The 19,016-nt window shown below is 49.3% G+C and overlaps 1 protein-coding gene across 2 annotated transcripts in view; it reads right to left on the bottom strand.

Annotated features, from left to right (window-relative positions):
- Positions 1-5,533: 5,533 nt before the first annotated feature.
- Positions 5,534-19,016, bottom strand: part of PLXNA1 (plexin A1) — a 104,586-nt gene continuing 91,103 nt past the window's right edge. The window contains exons 24-32 of one of the 2 annotated variants that reach the window (XM_054387463.1): positions 18,557-18,716; positions 18,413-18,454; positions 17,890-18,032; positions 17,325-17,421; positions 16,419-16,609; positions 15,418-15,587; positions 13,538-13,750; positions 9,154-9,304; positions 5,534-5,629 (exon numbers count right to left, since the gene is read on the bottom strand). In XM_054387463.1, the coding sequence (XP_054243438.1) occupies positions 5,534-5,629; positions 9,154-9,304; positions 13,538-13,750; positions 15,418-15,587; positions 16,419-16,609; positions 17,325-17,421; positions 17,890-18,032; positions 18,413-18,454; positions 18,557-18,716 (1,263 nt within the window). The remainder of the gene's footprint in view (positions 5,630-9,153; positions 9,305-13,537; positions 13,751-15,417; positions 15,588-16,418; positions 16,610-17,324; positions 17,422-17,889; positions 18,033-18,412; positions 18,455-18,556; positions 18,717-19,016) is intronic. The other variant, XM_054387464.1, reaches the window with a different exon arrangement.

A 19,016-nucleotide genomic window follows, 5' to 3' on the forward strand; every position in this document is an offset into this window, starting at 1 on the left:
AATCATTCTTTGTCCTAACGGCAGTACAGCTAAAACAGTGCATGTTCAGTACCTGCTGCTGCTGTTCTTCTCTTGCTGGAGAGTAGGAAAACTGTAGGAGACAACAGAAAAAGCCATGCAGTTCATACATGTACTGAAAGCAGAGAAAACGTGTTTTGGATCCACAGTACACAGCCCTACCAGCCCAAACCCTCAGGAGAAGGGCCCCAGGAAACAAAGACAACAAGGAATGCAGAAAAAAAAAAAAAAAGGCATCTTAATTTGGGTGATTTTGGTATACATGCTCAGCAGAGCCCCAGCCCCACACCCTGAGGATGCACCCCCAAAACTCACCTCAGCCTGGGAATGTCCTCTCATGTCTGCTGTGGCCAGTCAGCATTGCTGGGGAAGGCCATCACCATGAAGAGGGTGCCACGGTAGCCAGCTTCTAGTGTGGGCTTCCTCTCCCAGTGCTTTGCTTTGGGATCCTGCACATCCTGTAACACAGTTTTGGAGGTACCCAGAGTTATGAGGTGACAGGATGACTTTACACACCTTAAAGACAAGCGGCAGGGTTGGAAAAGAGAGTGCCCTACAAGTGTACAGAGCCTGCAGAGGAACAGCTACAGCTGTACATCACCACACTACTGTGTACCTCTCACCCACCATCCCCAAGATGGGGGGGTCACCCCATCAGAAAACCATGAGAGGAAGGACCAGGCTTGGCCAAGAGGAAGAAGTGAAGCTGTCCTAGCTCCTTTTGACTGCAGTGAGCAGTGGTGCAGCCAGGCAGCTATAATGCAGCATAATGGACTCAGCTCCTCTGCATCCCATCAAAAGCTCTGAGCACAACTGGAATCAAGCTACCTCCTGCCCCGCATGTATCAGCCACCCAAATCCAACCACCCCCACCTGGCACAGCCCTCAGGTCTACTTAGGGGGTGTAAACAGCCACAGCTCAGGGACCCCATCAGCACACCCAGCATCCCAAACGGTGCTATCCCATCCTAATGCCATTCTGCACCATGCCCACGCTGGCACAGCCGCAGATTTGATGACTGTTGCCAGAGCAGCCCTTCCCCAAAACCACCTGTTCCACCCACCTGCATCACCCCCAAAAACACAGGTGAGACAGCAGCTTTAGCAAAAATGTTTAATCTCTCCTTGATGCGTGTGTTTATTTACAAGTACTAAATCTGAAGAACATTAAAATAGGAAATAGCAGGATATTTACACGATCAAAGGGTGTCCGACCAGCCACGCTGGCCTGTTGCTTCAAGTCTGAAACAATCACAGAAAGGTAATCAGGACTCTGGATTATTTTTTCCCCCATTTAACGTTTTCTTTTTTTTTTTTTTTTGTTTGTTTGTTTTAACTATTAAAACTCTCTGTCTCTCGCCAGGTCCACGCTAGGTTCCCCCCCTGCATTCTTAAAGGACAGCTCGTTGTGCGCTTTGGTCGGGAGCAGGTGAGCTCAAGGGGGTCCTGCCACCCTTCCCTTTGCTCCCTGTCCCCAGGCTGGGAATAGCCCCAGGGGTGGCACAGGGCTCCTGCTGGAGGGGGACACCGGGGCCAGGCATGGGGGAGGCTTCCAGGCTGGATGGCAATTTTTATTAACCCCAAACTGAAAAGGCAATGTGAGCAGAGGGGGAAGGTTGGGGGGGGGGGGAGGGGGGGGTCAGGAAGAGATCTGCTTGCTGCAGCAGTTGGGGATCAGCCCACAGGGTTCATCTGCCTCCAACAGTGGGGGTAGAGCAGGAGCTCCCCAAAATGCAGGCTCAGGACAGGGGATGCTTTTCTGTCTCACCCCATTTTGGGGCTCAGGTAAAAGGAGTCCTGCGAATGCTTCCCAGCCTCTCCCTGCCTTTGTTTCTTCCTAGGCAGGGTTAAATGCAGTCAGCCTGGCTCTGCTGCTGCCAGGCTGGGGCAAGGGAGGAAGGACAGGCTGCCTGGCACAATTAAGGACGTTGGGCATCACACAAAAGGCAAAGGTAGCACCAAGAAGCATCAGAGCTGCGGGCAGCTTTGCAATGCCAACCTCACCAACCACCACCTTCCCCATTAGAGGCAGCAAGAAGACCCTGGAGGGGCGAGGAGGTGCCAGAGGCATCCTTTGGTGGAGCACATTGGGCACCCCAAACCTCCCCAGGAGGAAGCCAACAAAAAACCATCCACAGAACCACACCTCAGGTTCTCAGCATTGCATGGGGCAAGGGGAACTCAGTGAGGGAAGCCAGCCCAGAGAGCAGAGTTATGCCATGGCACTGCCCGTCTACACAGTACAGCACCCCTAGAAACCTCCCTGCTGCCTGAGTCCAAGTCAGGACCATCACGGCCAAGAAATTCACCTGTCCCTCTGGCCCAGCAAAAGGAGCATCCACAGCATTGCTGCCAGCAAAGCAGCAGACTAATAAACCCCCTGCTCTAATGGTGCTGCCAACCTTCTTTTGCCAACAAGGACATTTTCAGAGGCATGCTCTTAGAAACACACTTCCATGCTCTCCAACTGGCAACAGGGAGGGTCCCACTGTCCACTCCCAATCATGACACAAACTATGCACTTGGCTCCCTCAACAACAACCAAAGCTCCCCAAGATGCTCTTACCACTGAAAACAGGCAGGACCCATTGCACTTTTGGATGGAAACTTCAAAGCAACCACTCCCCTCCCACCAGATTGCAATGACCATCCACACATGGTCACCATCCTCCAAGTGATTTCCAGGACTTACACCAATGCCACCCAGCCAGCAGCACCACAAGGAAAAAGCTCTGGGCCAACCTTCCAGCAAAGGAAGCTGCGGGCAGCCCTCCACCCCATCACAGTGGCAGTGAGTTCTGCAAACGAGCCCCCAAGGGACCCCTGAGGAGGATCTTGTCCCAGCAGATCACCCAGGGAGATGCTGGCAGCCAGCAGCAGCCTTGGCATGAGTAGGCACACAGCTGTCCTTTAAGGCTCTCCAAGTACCACATTTAAAATCTGAACTTTCTTTTCACTTTTTGTTGGGTTTTTTGTTGTTTTTTTTTCTTTTGGATGAGAAAGTGACAAATTAATTTCAAATTAAAAAAAAATAGATAACAGGTCTAAACAAACCTCTAATATTCAACACTTGCAGGGTTTTTTTTTGTTTTATGCTTTTTTTTTTTCTTCTGTTTCTTAAAAAGATCAACTCAGACTAAAATCTAGCACAGTCATGCAACAGCCCACAGCTCTCAGAAATCCAGCGACAGCTCAGGGTTCATAGGTTTGGGAAACAATCATTACTTCTTTGTTCATAGTTTTGCTGTTGGTTGTGGTTTTTTGATGTGTTTGTTGTTGGTGGTGGTTTGTTTTTTTTTTTTTTTAATCAGCATCTTCTCCTTTCCCTCCTTATTAAAACAAAACAAAACCAAACAAAATTACAACATAATGAGAGATGTGCAGGCTTCAAATGATTGTTCTGCATGGTGAGAAAAGGCTTGGAAATTTCTTCCAGACCATTTGGTATCCTTTTTTTCTTTTTCCTTGCAGTTGTTGTTTGTTTTGTTTTAACTGGCTGTGTAAATTCATTTCATATTTATACCGGTTCGATTCTCCTTCAGTTAACTATACAGCACCCCACTGGGGCACGAGAATTAGATTGTAACCACATATATATATATACACACTTTTATTTTTATTTTTAATTAAAAACTTCATTACTTCTCCCTCACCCCCCCACCCCCCCACACCCCTCCCCTTAACTTGCAATTTAAGGGAATGGACAGAAATCAGCTGGGCTTCCTTCCACTTGGATTTCAACAGCCACCCACTTCTGGCAGAGTCTGGCCCTGTCTGCCATGGCCTGGGCAGCAGTGGGAGCTCTCAGTACAGAAAAGGAAAGGGTTTTGCTCATTTTTTTGGGAGGAAGTTTTTGGTCACCTGCTACCATCTGGGGCAGCATTCGGAACCTTTTAATGTCTGGGAAGCACAAACCCACAAGGATCTGACGGTTTGAAGAGGGCAGCTGAGGGAGAGACCTCAGGTTTCCAGCGAACTCCCAAGCAGGGCAGAGGTGGCGGAGGGGAGATGGGGTGACAGCAAGGAGAGAAAGGGGGAGAAAGAAGGAAAAGACAGAGAAAGAAAGGTCAATCTTGGGCAGAAAGTCTTGCACATGTTTGGGTTTCCCTGGGTGGAGGGAGCAGGCAACAGTCCTGTGGCAGCCGAGCATCCTGATGCCTCCATGGGCTGGTCACCCAGCAGGGTTTGCTGTGGGATCCTGGTCAGGAGACATGGAGGAGCTGCCTCCCTTTTCCCAGAGGATCTGGTCCCTTCCCCTGCATCAGCACAAAAAGATGATGGAGGAGAAAAAATAATAAAGGGGCTTCATTCAGGCTGCTCCAGTGTAAAAGTATCTGCCAAAAAAAACCCAAGCTGGCTCTCCACAACAGCCCCCCAAACTCCTGTGCTTCCAAAGCCATCTATTACCCTGCACTGTCCCGGGACAGGCAGGAGCAGGCAGCACTGCCCAGACCTTCCTGGGGCCACCAGATCAGGAAAACAAGGACAAGCTCAACAAAACACTGACCATCCCTCACTGATTCCCCAGGAAAAGAAAAACCAGCCTTGGGATCTCCCTTCTTCTCTGATCCTGACCTCCAGAACCACTCCAGCAGCATTTAAATAAGAGCACCTATTCAGCTAAGAAAATTCCCACTTTTTTTTTCTTTTTTTTTTCTTTTTTTTTCTGCACTAAACAACATTCAAATAAAACATGGCACAGGACATATTGTAGAAATATCAAAGCTCAGGAATTTCTCCCTTTCCTGCCTACCCCTACTGCTCCCACCCCAAATCTCCCCAGCATCAGTCCTTTAGCTTAGTTTTTAAAACCAGTTTTGTTAGTTTGTTGCAAAGATTTAGAATCTTCTTTCTTTTCCCCTCCCATTTTTTGTTATCAATTCTTTTTTTTTTCTTTAAATTAAAAATTTTGTTTCTTTCATGTAAATTGTGCAAATATAGCAGTTAACACTAGTGGCAGAAGGCCAGAGAGAGAGAAAAGGGGGTTAGAGACAGAAAAAGAGAGGAGGAGGAGAGGGGACAGATAGCTGCAGGGAAGGAGGGGAGAGCAAGTCAAGTACAGTAAAAATAGAAGCCCACCCACCCTCCCTCCACCAAAGTAACAACAACATCCAAACGCCGGCCCAGAAAGCCCCACGGTCCCGACCCTCCTTCCCTTGTGGGCTCAGGGGCTCTGCTCGGGCGAGGTTTGCCCAGCGGGTCCCATGGGGCAGGCAACCCCCTTCTCCTCCACCCGGCTTCGCCTCTCTGCAAGGTCCCTGCTGCCTCCTGGTCGGCCTGGGGCGCTGTGTGTGGTCAGGGGGTTACATCGATGTTGCTGCTGTCGTCGGGATTTGGGTTTTTTTCCGCTAAAGCGCGAGGTTTCCTTGTTCGTTCACGGGAAGCGTGCGGAGGCACGGCGGCTCCTGCAGGTCTGGCCAGCCCCAAAGTCTTCTTCAGCCCGTGGCTGCCGCCGGCCGGCCCTCCCTCCTGCTGCCTCCGCTGCCCGGGATGCTGGCACTGCACCGCCCCCTTCTCAGCTGCTTAAGGCCATTGTGTCGATCGCCTGCTCCAGCTTACTCCTCAGCCGCTGCCTCCGGGCCTGCTCATCCTTCTCCAGTGCAGCTAAAATCTGGGGGAGAGAGAAAGGAGAAAAGAGAGTAAGGAGGTGCCCTCCAACCCAAAGTGACTCAGAATCAGAGAATCACAGAATCAACCAGGTTGGAAGAGACCTCCAAGATCATCAAGTCCAACCAATCACCCAACCCTAACTAATCAACTAGACCATGGAACTAAGTGCCTCATCCAGTCTTTTCTTAAAAACCTTCAGGGAAGCTGACCCCACCACCTCCCATTCCAATGGGCAATCACTCTTTCTGTGAAGAACTTCTTTCTAAGATCAAGCCTAAACTTCTCCCTGCACAGCTTGAGACTACGTCCTGTTGTTCTGTTGCTGGTTGCCTGTCACCACACTGGCTCATCAATGACATCAGAGCACAGAGATGTGAACATCCATCATCAAATGAAGTGCAACCCCCAAACCAAGATATCTTCCTGCCACATCCATGACTCCAACAAACCTGCAACCTTAGGACGACAGAAGCTGCATTTCAGCCACCACGATAAAGCCATGAACTGCTTCCGTGAGCACAGAAAGACCAAATCCACAAGGCTTCAGCTGCCACCAGTGATAAAACCCTGCTCATCTCTACCCAAGGTGGACAACTAGGTGACACCGGGGTGATAGAGGAGGAGAACAGACAGATGCACCAGCAAAGCCTGCCTTGCTAGGAGCACTCAGTCCTGTGCAAGGGGTACACCCACAGACATCTGAGAATGACTTTCCCACTTGAAATTCCCTTTCTCTAAACAAGGTCCTGGCCATGATGACAGACAGCAGAGGGGAGGGATGGTCCCCTACCCTGGGCTGGATACAGCCATGCCAGGTCTGATGGAGCAGGAGGGTGGAAGAAGAGGCTCAGAGTGGGGAGAAGGAAGTAATGAAGTGTAAAACAAAGGGGCAGTTGCCCTCCCAGCAGCCAGAAGCCTTGTCTCACTAACATTGTGCCACCAGAGCAGAAAAGCTGATTTAAAAAAACAAACCTGACAGAAATCTCATCTCCTCGGGTGAGCTAGTTGAGAGAGCAAATTTTTTTGCAATTAAATATCAAGGCATCCGTCAAAGGGGACTTGATTAACCATTTCATTGGCTGCATAATTGGAAACAAACTGTTGTATAATTAATAGACTTACTAGGAGGCAGGCAAAGTCCATCAGGAGCCCTACAGGTAACTTCTTAATGGGGAATCAGCTCCCTTTGATTAAGAGCTGCTGCAGTGCCGGCGGGCTGTGCAGCGGCGCACAGGGCGTGCTGTGCAGCTTCCCCCACGCTGCCACGCAGCAGCCTCCAGCCAATGCTGTGATCTGGCTCTTTGCCAGGCTTTTTGGGACAGGACCAGGGTGGTCCTTGTCTACTGGGGCAGTAAGAGATGCCTGATGAAGAATCTCTTCCCAAAGGGAAGCTGCATCTCATCACCAGTGTCAGCTCCTGAGGACAGGAAAATTCACCAGCAAGAGCTGGAGCCCATCTGATTTACCTCCCCTGGCAGCAACGATCCCAGGCTGCAGCTGGACTTGCAGGAGAGCTGATGGATTCTGCCACAAACCTCCTACTGGGGACACTCCCCCATCATTCATCTCCACAGCCACTCTTGACTGGCATGTTACACACAGCATAAAATAACAGCACTCACACAAAAATCACAACCCCATGTGCCTGAAATGTAGCTGAGCTAAAACCAAGTAAGACTGATTCAAGAAGTGGAAGAGGAGCCTCTTCTCCCCACCTGCTGCTTCCATCTCTCCCAATAAGACAGCTGTGTATCCTGGGATGCTGAGGTGTTGGAAGATTCACAACCTGCCCCTGCATTTAGTTGCTCCTCTTTCATGTCAGCCTTACAGAAACAATGCAGGCAAAGGGAACCTGTGCCGAGCGTGGAGACGCAGGTTTGTCACCTGCTGTAAGGAGCCAGGACCACTGATTACTAAGATGCAAGTACCCAAATGAAAATTAATTATGATTTTCATCCACAGCCAATGACAGCATATTATTGCTCTGAACAACAGGAAAAATTATTCTCTCCCATTTTGCATCAAAGAGGGTGCAATCGGGCTGCATATAATTGTGCTTAATGAATGAAAACAAACAAAGGGAACAGCTGCGATTTATTAATCCCATTACAAATAATAAAAGAAGTTCCTGAGAGCTGTGAACACACTTGTGATGCTCAGAGAGCAGGCGAGGGCAAGACATTCAACAGATGTCAGGCTGCTGTTACAAGATGACTAATGCCCCTAAAGAGCAGCTCGTTAATGCTACATGGTAGCCTCCCTCCCTCTTGCCCAGTACTTGGAGGACTTCTTTAAAGCTTGGGGGACTCGTATCCTGGAGGAAGCAAAGATTTGATGATGGCTGAGGGATGACAGCTGCCCCACACCAGATCTAGATCCTCCAGACTGCTCTTCTGCCACTCTCATGACATACACAGAGCTGTTGTATAAACTGTAAAACCACAAAAACCCTTCATGGCCAACTCATCACACAGAGCTATGAGGGCCTCTTGGATCTGCCATCCAAAGTTGTTTGGGGACTGTCACAGAGATCCCATCAGTATGGTCATCAATACATGACCACCAGCTGCACAGTGACTACCACACAGCACCCTCCCAAGCACCAGGGTTTCCTCCCATTCCCATAGGCAAGCCAGGCTTTCCTTCTCCTCACTCCTGCAAAGCACCAAGCTCCACAAGGATTCCGGCTACCATAGTCCCAATGCTGACCTTAGATCCAGGGGCCAGGTCTGCTACAACCTGACCAGGGACTTCCTAAATTCACAGCTCCAAGAGGCACTAGGAGATTCCTCTCAGGATTGCTGGAGGGTATGACAGGGACTCTGTTTCCTCCACCAGTCCTTGCTGAGCAAGAAGATGTTCTGTCTCTCTGTCACCTAAATAAGCTACCGTTCAAACACAATCATCCATTCCCTTTATTGGGACAATAAAACCTACACTCTCATGTTCTATGTATAGATCTGTATTTTACTGAGGTTACATATTTTATTGCTTTAATAAAAACATGTGGGGTGCAGATTTGAGTAGTGCTTTATGAATTTAATTTGTACAAATTACAAGAGAGAAGTTTTGAACCATTCTTGCTGACGTTCACCAAGCAAGCACTGAAGAAGCCACCACCTCTAGCATTCCCAGGGAGCAGAGCCAGACAGCACCTGGGGTAATCACATGGTGGTGGTGCTGCTGCAGCACAGGGTTGGTGGCAGCTGATAGGAGAGGCACAATGAAACAACACCATGAAATCTACAGCCTCACAGAGCTCATGTGCCAAATGCATAGTAAAACAGGTGCTCCCCACATTACTCACTGCAGAAAATATGGGGAATGAGGAAGTGCCTACACCAGCACCTGGTTCCACGTTTCCCAGACCTTCCCTTCCCTACAGCCCACGCACAGACATGGACTATGCTGCTCTCCCACATTTCACAGAGTGGTTTCCTATAGGAAGAAGCAGAAGACTGCAGAAACGCAGGCAAAGAGAGACGAGTAGCAGCCCAGGCTTGACTTCCCACCGCTGCACCTTACCTCGTCCTTGTACTTGGTGATGTAAGAGTAGATCTCGTGCAGCGCGCTCATACTGTTGAACTGGCTGAGGTGTAGCCGCGACTGCTCCGCCAGGTACGCGCTCATGTCCTGGTCACTGATCGCTGGCATTTTAGCTATATCTGCATAATATCTGCAAGGGAGAACAGAAGAGCAGGTCAGAAACAGGGACAGACAAGGAGATGGGTCCCCGTTGCGACACTCGCTGACAACAGCTGCCAGGGGAGGTATGGCAGTTTTAGGCTGTGCCTTGAAAATTTTCCACAGATCTTGAACAGAAAGTAGTAGAATGTAAATAAATCACTATTGGGGATGAAAAGGAAAATAATGGCAAGCTCTAAATAATCTCATTGGACAGATACAAACATGAAAGTTAGATCTGTAAACTACCTTTCTTTTTGCTTCCTTCGCTCTAGCAGATACTAGCTCTGGCTTCTGCTGTCTTTGCTGACCTTGGCTGCATTGCTTTGCTGTGGCTGAGTATTAACAAACAACTCTCTGCTCTTTCTCTTGTCCTGAGTGTACAGGGAAGTAGGGAAGGGAGCAGGGAAGGGGAAGCTATTAGTAGCCCCCTGGTTTGTCCAGAAGCATTCTTGTGCTATTTATAAATTGTACATATATGTAGATATTGTATATTTTGTACATATTCATTGCATTTCATTTTAATTTGTAGTTTTGCTTGTAAATACAGCTTTATTTGCTTCCAGCTGAGCTGGTCTGGCAATTTTATATCGGGGAGAATTTTCAACCCGCCGCAAGAGGCGAGGTAAAGATCACTCTACCTCTCAGCAGTGACATACTGCCATCACCCATTATAGTGCTGCTGCTCATCAAAAGGTCTCCTGAGCAGTCCACCATTAGGATCACACTCCTAATAAAGCAGCACCAAGCTCAGCCAAGCCCAGCCCTGTTTTCCATGCTGGGAAGCCAGAAGCTGCTGCTCTGAGCAATTTCCCACCCTCTCCTAAATCACACATCTTTACTCCTTCCCATCTTATTGACATATTTTGCCACCAAGCCACATCCAGCAGAATCTTCCATGACTGTAGTAACCCACAAGGCTTTGTCCTTGTCACCTATGGTCACCATGCCACTAAAGCCACCTTGCATTCAATTAAATGTTTGGTGCGTGAACACGAGCTCACATCCAGCCTTTGCAGTGATACACTCCCATGTGGTTATCTCTTCCTCAGCAACAGGCATTCAACACAGCCTATGGCATGCTCAGAAGTTGCTGCTCACCAAAGAGCTACAAGGAGCTCTCATTTTCAGTGAAAACCAAGGCTGTACAAACATGTCTGGGAACTCAAAGAATCTAAGCTGCAGAGGAAGTAGTTGATGCCTTAGGGCACGCTTCGGTCAAATGACCTGGTGCTTTCCTGCCTTCTTTGCGCTTCTCTCTACCAACCAGATACTATCTTACATTTCCTAAGACACCTTAAGACATTAGAGGGTGGTGAAACACTGGAAGAGGTTGCTCAGAGAGGTGGTAGATGTCCCATCCCTGGAAACATTCAAGGTCAGATTGGATGGGGCTCTGACCAACCAGATCTAGTTGAAGGTGCCCTGGCTCACTGCAGGGGAGTTGGACTAGATGACATTTAAAGGCCCCTTCCAACCCCAGTCTACAATTCCACAAGTTGCAGTCCTATCCCATAGCTGACTTCACTGATACGCTCAGCAAATACAGGAAAATCCAGACACAGCTCATATGGTCCAGAATCATAGTGGAAAACCAGAACATCTAATAGGATATCCATCATAACTCAGGGAGATCAAAGCTGCAGCATTCCATTGCAGCAGCAGGGTTACATCAAGCAGATGCACCAGCTGACGGTCTGCTGAGGTCCTGTTGAGAACCAGGGTTGTGTCCACAGGCCTCTATTAAAACAGATATCCTACCTACAACAGAGTGCCAGTCTCTCCCAGGTTTCTTTTACTCCTCATGACTCTTCACTCAGTGAAATTTCTGGTACGGTGATTAGCATCATTAGCATCATCAGCTGAAAGCTGAGATGGAACATAGTTGAAGCACTTGGATGGGAGCAGATGGCAGCAAGACCACTTGAGGAGATGAATATGAGGATCCACTCCATCCCACAGCGCTGAACTCAGCTAGTGATAAAATACTTGGGCAGTTTTTACAAGGAGGCTCATTCACACCCAGAAAATGATGTGAGATTTCCTGGATACTGCGAAGAGAGGAGTAGTTTGAGGTGAGAACCTCTGACTAAACCAGGTATCAAGGGATCTGCTGTGGTGCTAGAGAAAACACACCCCAGTCACATAAAACTGACATTACTTCTACCTGTGCTGAGGACTATTAGGGACAATATGCCCAACCTTCTCAGTTCCAGTCAGCTTTGACCAGCCAAGGAAACCCATAAAGATTGTCCGGGTCACCCTTTAACCTCATAGGTGAAGGCCCTTGTGGAGAGAGACTTGTGGAAGATGAACATACAAGGGAGACTTACTGAAGAAAAAAACTTTTGTGGCTACCACAAGAAGATGTCCAGGTAACATGCAGCACTTTTACATTCCATGCTTCACCATGACACAAAGGATGGCAGGAAACCACCACTTTTCAATAGTGTGCACACAGATCAAGATTCCAGTCACACCTGCCATTTCCAGAGGAACCTGCTTTAGCCATGACACCAGCAGCAGTCGTCTTGGGTTTCCCCAAGCCTTTTACCATACTATTCATGCCTCGCACTGGCAGGATGTCCCTTTTTCAGCTGGTGCCTGAGCCACAGTGGCAGACAGACCTGCTGTTGTGACTAGCAGTCCCACTCAGCTGTCCTCGCATCACTCCCACCCTGCCTTTGCAAAGCTTTGTGACAATAACTGGTGCCAAAAGCCAGAAATGCTGATTGCAGAGTGAATCCCCAAGGCAGAGGAGCAGTAGGAGATGCAGTCATATCCTGCACGGGCCAGCTCTGCCCTCTGCCTGGCTGCCTCTGGGACCATAGCAGTGGCAAGCAATGGCAGGAACATCTGTCACAGATGAGATCTTCCACCTCCTCCACAGGGACACAGCATGTCTAGACCAATGTTTGACTGCGGAATGGTTTTATACCTTTTTTTTTTTCCACTCTGGGCACACAGAAAGCTGAGTATCTTTGTCACAAGGTCAGAGAAACTCACCTGATGAAGTCTGCAATGTTCCTACAGGACCCCACTCCAAAGCTCCCTCCAGTCTCCCACAAAGAACTTTCTCCTATTCCAATGCAGCTCATCTCTCATCTCAGCCATCATATTTCAGGGGCACCTCTTCTTCTGATCCAAGCCCTGTCTTCCTCAAGGGAAGACACTTGTCTTTGTACCTGCCTGCAAAGCACCAGGCATGCCAAACAGTGCGACAAATAACTCTACAAGCAACTATCCAAAAGATGATTTAGGCTACAAAGTCCCATGCTTGCAAACCAGAGAATCTGATGCTTATTGTTCCCTGGACATCTTTCATTTGGTTCATTCTGTTTCATTGGTCTAGATATTGAAAAAGAGAAGGGTCCTCAGTGACAAAAATAAAAGAGCATGAGCTAGAGCCCAGCAGATGAGCACAAGGGAAAAGCTGCATCATCAACCTGAAATCTGCCATTTTTAAAGCTTGATCAAGTCCCACTTCACAAGACAGCAACATTTTAACAGTAGCTCTCTTCGGAGGGCTTTGAAGGACATCTCCTAGGTTTGTCTCCCAAAAGGATAAAGCTAAACACAGCATTATGCCTGAGCACATCAATTTGCAATCAGCAGCATTCAAACTCCAAACTTTTAATGCTACATTAATTCAGCAGAACAGAAAGATGTCTCTCATCAGCTAACAGTGAAGGTGGAAGGTGTTAGAAGGAGCCAGGAGACCTGCTCCTCAACACAGCAACAGAAGCCCAAGCACTGCCTCCCAGCATGTGCTCTTATCAGGGTCCCAGGCAAGAGGTACTGAAGAATGAGAGGTGGGAAATGGAAACGTTCAATCCTTTCAGCAAACTTGTGTGGTGGCACAAAAAAAGGCACTTCTATAGGCTGACTTCTCACTGCTCTTAGAAAGCAATCAAGGGAGGTGTTAGCAATTCCCTAGCAAAGATCAAGTTTCTACAACAGGAAGCAGCAAACCTAAAAGTGGATGTTGCCTTTAGCAGCCCTTAAACAAGTCATAAACAGCTTTGTCAAACAGTCATTGCAAACTCATTTGAGTCAAACAATCACGAGAAAGCATCATCTCCCAAATGAGAGGACCACCTTCCACGAGCATTAGTACAATTCTTCTTCAGACAGTTGCTAAGAGGAGTCCTCCCAACTCCCAAGTCCCCCACAACGGCTGCAAGCCCTCCTGGTGAAGCAAGGAGCTATTGTTAAGTCTACTCACCTTTCTACCCAGCTCTTGTAGTTGGGGATGTCCTTGGCATACAGTAGTTTGTTGGAGGGAGAGTCTTTTCCTAGCTTGTGCTCAGAAGTTGAGCAGGAGTCCATGAATGTCTGAGCCACCACGGATAGGCAGGCATCAGTAATACTGTTCTTGTGAATGTCGAACACAAACTGGGGGTTCTTAATCACATTCACCCAAAAACGTAGAGGTAGACTGAGGGATGAAGGAAACAGAAGTCAGTGCCTGAACCAAGCCCTACAGGGCAGCTACCACACACATATTCCTCCAGTTGTGGAGAAGGAGCTCCCTATCACCCAGAATTGGGCAGGCTGCTTTTCCCAGCACCCCAGGGATGCAAACATCCTGGATTAAACAGCTGTTCCTCTCTGCCCACCCCTGCCTGGCCACAACTCTCCATGGAGAAATTCCTCAGCACTGCCAACCCCTCCAAAGGCAAACGTGGCAGTGCCAATCCACTCATACTGAAGAGCCCTTGCTGAGACCATGGGTCAAACCAGGCACATCAGTAATCTCTTCAAAGGTGTTGTGTGCCATGGCACACATCAGCTGTGTTGGAGGAGGGAGTTAACTGGACTCCTCAAGAGACTCATTAGCACATTTAACACCAGAGGAGAATTTAAGCAATAAATAAAGCTCGCGGCTGTAGAAGCAGCAAGTCTCCTGGCCTGCCACTGCCTGGATGTTTTCTGCATGCTGACACACACACCACTCTCCATGGCTCCATTTCCTAGTCCTGCTGCCCCTCACTTTCTTTCCAGGAACGTCTAAGGACCTCCCTCCATCAAAAAGCCTCTCCACTCTGTCATTCCTCAGCACCAACACCCAGAGAATGCTTTTATCTTAGACAAAACACACAGCGTGCCCCAGGACTTCCCTAATGAGGGTACTGGGTGCATGTACATATTTTATTTGAGAAGGGAATGGCCTCGAGAAATTAGCTCCACACGTCGAATTAGTGCCCAAAGATAAGCAGAGACATTAGCATGCAGGAGCCTGCATGCCCAGCCCCTGCGGAGTGAGGCCTTTTTTCCCCTCCCTTGCTTTTCACTCCTTCTTTTAATATAGAAAGCTGAGTTATAAATCAGTTCCAAACGCTTCTACACTCTCACATCTCCATTTAAAAATGTTTCCTTGCCTGCCCTGCTAATTGCCAAGAGTTACTGAACTACACAAAAGCAATTCGGCTGCCATTTAACAAATGCCAGACACGGGAATGTACGTACCAGCGACTGCAAGATCAGAGAGATGAAATCAGTGAGGCAGCAGAAAAGAAAAATGCCCTAGGGAGGCAGGAGCAGGATTCAATGCCTGCTCCAGCCCTGGCCCCAACATGGCACTTATGGAGGTCTCATCAGCTGCTCCACCCTGCTTTTCAAGAACGATTAGCAGAGCCATGGGCTGGCTCTGCAGGCAAACTTAGGGAGGATGGGCACACAGCTTCACACCAACTTTGTCAGAGCATGCCTGACTGAGTGACAGGAGGGAGCACAGAAACACCTTTAGGACAGTGGAGATGAGAATTGGGGCTGGCGTCTCTGAAGGAGCCCTGGGGATGGAGAAGCCCAAGGAACATTTGCCCAAGATGAGGACACTGAGGTCCTCAGCCTTCAGCCATCAGGGGGAGCGTGGTGCCTGGGATTTGGGGATGGAAGGGCTGAGGGAGCACTACATTCCTGGGATTTTTTCTGCTGCACAGAGGCATGTAAGGGATTTACCCACACCCAAAATACAGAGATATGAGCCTCTCTTGTCCTGAATCATTTCCAAGGGCATATTTTTGCTCCCCGTGGGAGTGGCAGGAAGTATTGTTTGATGCAGTATCATTAGCTACCCCTTCCCCCACTGCCCTGCTCCATTACCAGTTACTCTTCCAGGTGTGCCTGACATCATAGTCATTGATCTGATGCTTATCAGCTTGTTCATCCAGGAAATCAAACATATATTTGATGGCAAGGGGCAGTGCACTCCCACGATGTGCTGTGCTGAAGATGGTTTCAAACAGGTCATCCACAAACTTCTGCAGGGTGCCCTGAGGAGGGGAGAGAGAGAGGGTGGCTCAGCAATGTCCAGGGATGAGCTTTACACTAAAGGCTGTCCTTTTAACCAATTTCACTGATAACCCTCCCACCTTGAAGAGAAGCACAGCGCAATCTGCGTAACTCCACTGGTTCTCAGTGGTTTATACTGGGAAACAGACACTGCTGTCAGAAGGTATTTCCTTCACTGCACGATGTGGCATATTAAAGGCATGTAAATAAAAACACTACACAGGGGGGCAAAAAAGGGAATGTATGTCATACCACGGTCATACCACCCATTAAGGCCTGATAACAGATCTCTGAACAAACCCTTGTCCCATGAAGCAGGGAGCCAAATCACAGGGAAGACAGCAATCCTGAACCAGCACCTTGAGTGCAGCCTTCAGCTCGTCTCTAGGGTCACCTCAGACACACAGCACCTGCTCAGTACTAGGGAGGGTTGTGCCTCTGGGAAAGGGAGCCTGCTCATGTGCCAAATGCCCCAGGTAATTCCCCTTCCCACATCACTGCTTTTGCAGCTTTATCCCAAACACCAAAGCAGATGAGACACCTGCCCCAAGGCATCTCTGCTTGGCAGTCCAGCAGCTGCTCAGGGATACATGGAACAGTAAAAACTCTGAAGTGTGCAAAAAGCAAATAAGGAAAATCCTCTCAAGAGATGTTCACAGAGTTTTGACATACAAAAAAAATCATCTCCAGCTCAGGAAAGAGACCAAGAGAGTAGCTCCATTTGTGCTGTGGGAGAAGGCAACCGAAATCACTACCCTTTCCCCACTCAGATTTAAAAAGCCAGGTGGCAGTTCTGCATCACTGGGCCATACCTTGGTGGCTAGCAGGCGGGTCAGGTAGATTTCAGAAACCATCTTGCTGCCCCGGTCACCCTCCCGCTGGTCCATGTGGTCGTGGTTTTTCACCAGGTGCCAGAGCTTGGTGCCACTCTCCAGGTCCGGGGTGATCATGGGGGTCCGTGAGCGCAGGCTGTCAGGGCTGCTGGCTGTCCGCAGCATGCTCTCTGCAAGCACCGAGCAGAGGGGGGCATTAGCACCCTGCCCACCTCCACCTCCCTGCCAGCCCCTCCAGCCCCCTTCCCTCCACTGGGCCTTCAGGGCACATCGTGTCTATGAAATGGGAGCTTTGGGATCCAGCCTCTGTAGTCATTGTGGACTGGGAGCTCTGCTGAGGCTGTCCTCACAGCCTGCTGGGCTATGTTCAAGCCTGGCTGATGTACTGGAGCCAGAACTATCATGGAAGGGTTTCTGCAGAGGTCTGTCCTGCTCCCCACATGCAGGTGCCAGGATCACAGATGCTCCCTGTACCAATCTGAGCTGACCACACTATTCTCTTCCAAACCAAGGTTGAAGTACGCTTGCCAGTATGTTCACTGGAGTCCTTAACACTGCTCATTTAAGTGCAAAGTGTCTCTGTGCCTATTTTAATTAGATTTCAGAGGAATAAAAAGGAGGAGATCCCTCAGCAGGAGCCATCTGACATGTCTTTCTCCCCCCCCCACCCCGAGTCTGACACATTGCAAAGAGAGATGACTCTGTGGGCATCTGCTCCTTCTCCAACACCAGAATAAACAACATGGTGCAGAAGAGCTGAGGGATTGGAGATCCTTGTTCACATGACCCACAGCAACAATGAACCTGCCCTGTGCCATGGCCTGCAAGCCCAGCCTGATGCTGCCTCCCCTACCAGCACAGCAGGGGATGTCCCTGCATGCTCACCATATCTGCTGAGGGACTTGGTGAAGGTGGAAGAGTTGGAGATGTTGTACGCCGAGTTCTGCTTGGGCACCAGGGCTACTGAGGAGCCATCTGTCACCTGGGGGCAGAGATGGCATGATCAGGCTGTGATATCAGAGAGACACAGGAGGAACATTCCCACAGGAGGGAGAAACTAGACCAGGAAGGGTGAAGCTACACTGTACCCCACCCAAGAATATCTACCTCCAGCAACGGAGACCTACATATCTACCTCTGCGACAGATCAGGTGAAGGGGTCAGAACAGGAACACACCAAAAACCTTGGCAGGAAAATGGCAAAATAAGTTCAGAGCAGGAAACAGCCTCTATGAGTCCTGGAGATGCCCTGCTTACTGCCTCCTTGAACAGAAGGACCATAAACATGGGACCCAGGCAGGAAAGTGAGCGCAGACCTCCTGCTGATGCCAGATGGGTTGAAGAGCTGAGCCCAGACCCTGACCAAGCTAAGGAGGAAGAAGAGATGCCCATGCTTAAAGCAGCTGGTGCTTTGAAAGTGCTCAATACTCTCCACCACAGATAGCCTTACCTGGTAGTGGGCCAGGGTGTTTAGCCTCTTCCAGTCATTGTCGATCTTCGTGGTGACATCTTCGTCCTGCAGTATGATCCGAGCCATCCTGCCCTGCCGCCACTCTGTCCCCGTGAGGGAGAAGGGCTCCTGGTTAGTGGGTGCTTGGAGCACAAAGCCAAGGCGAGGGTGGGAGCATGGTTTGGGAATCAACAAGCCCTCCCACCACCTTCTGAACCCCGGGATTGATACCTATCAATGTGGTGTTGGGTAAAAGCTGTTTCTAGATACTCAAGGAAAGATTGTGTCAATGTGACCCCAGCCATCACTTCCTTTTGCTCCTCTCCTCCTAATTCTCCTGCTGCTCCTTTAAGAACAGGACTATTAACGCTGTTCTCAACTATTGTTGGCCTCCTTGGACCTCAACCACTTCAAGTCTGCAATCCAGACCATGGCCAGAGCCAAGGAGGATCCCCTCCCCATCCTCTCTATTGGCAAGACCCACAATCTCATGTCAAGGGTAAGTATCACCAGCACATAAAACATGGACTGGACAAGCACAAACACTTCGGTCCTGCTAGGTCCCCTCTGCTGTAGGAGATGTGGATTTCCCTGCCTTGAACTTTCGTACTTCTGCTCTTAGTCACATCCTTGCTCCCCACTGGGAAGTGTTTGGCCTCTCTCTTACCCAGGTCCATGTCTCCAGCTTTGGGTCGCTGGGAATAGGGCACTCCCTTGTAGACAGCATCCAGCAGCTTCTCTTTCACCTGCGTGATGGTGTCACAGTTCAAAACCTTGACAGGGATCTCTGGGGCATTCTCATTCTCAGGATTCACACAGTTGAGGGTCTGCACAGTAGAGAGTGAGAGAAAGACTCAAGTGAGAGGTTGTCCCACGCTGGCTGTAAAGGTAGGTCCAGGGACATGCGGCTACAGCTGTCAACATGTCTTCTCACCTCCTAGGCTGCTGTGGAGTTGCAGCCACACAGCAGATTTCTGCTCCCTGCTTCTCCCCACCTCTCCCTGCCACCCTCAAATCTCCCAACTATTCCCGGAAAGGCAGCACTGTCTCAGTGAAGGAATCTTGGGCCAGTAAACCATGCCCAACTCACCAGAATCCATCTAGCCTGAGAAATGGCCAGGCAAACT

The sequence above is a fragment of the Indicator indicator genome, chromosome 15 (genome assembly GCF_027791375.1).
Source record: "Indicator indicator isolate 239-I01 chromosome 15, UM_Iind_1.1, whole genome shotgun sequence".
Lineage (NCBI taxonomy): Eukaryota > Metazoa > Chordata > Aves > Piciformes > Indicatoridae > Indicator > Indicator indicator.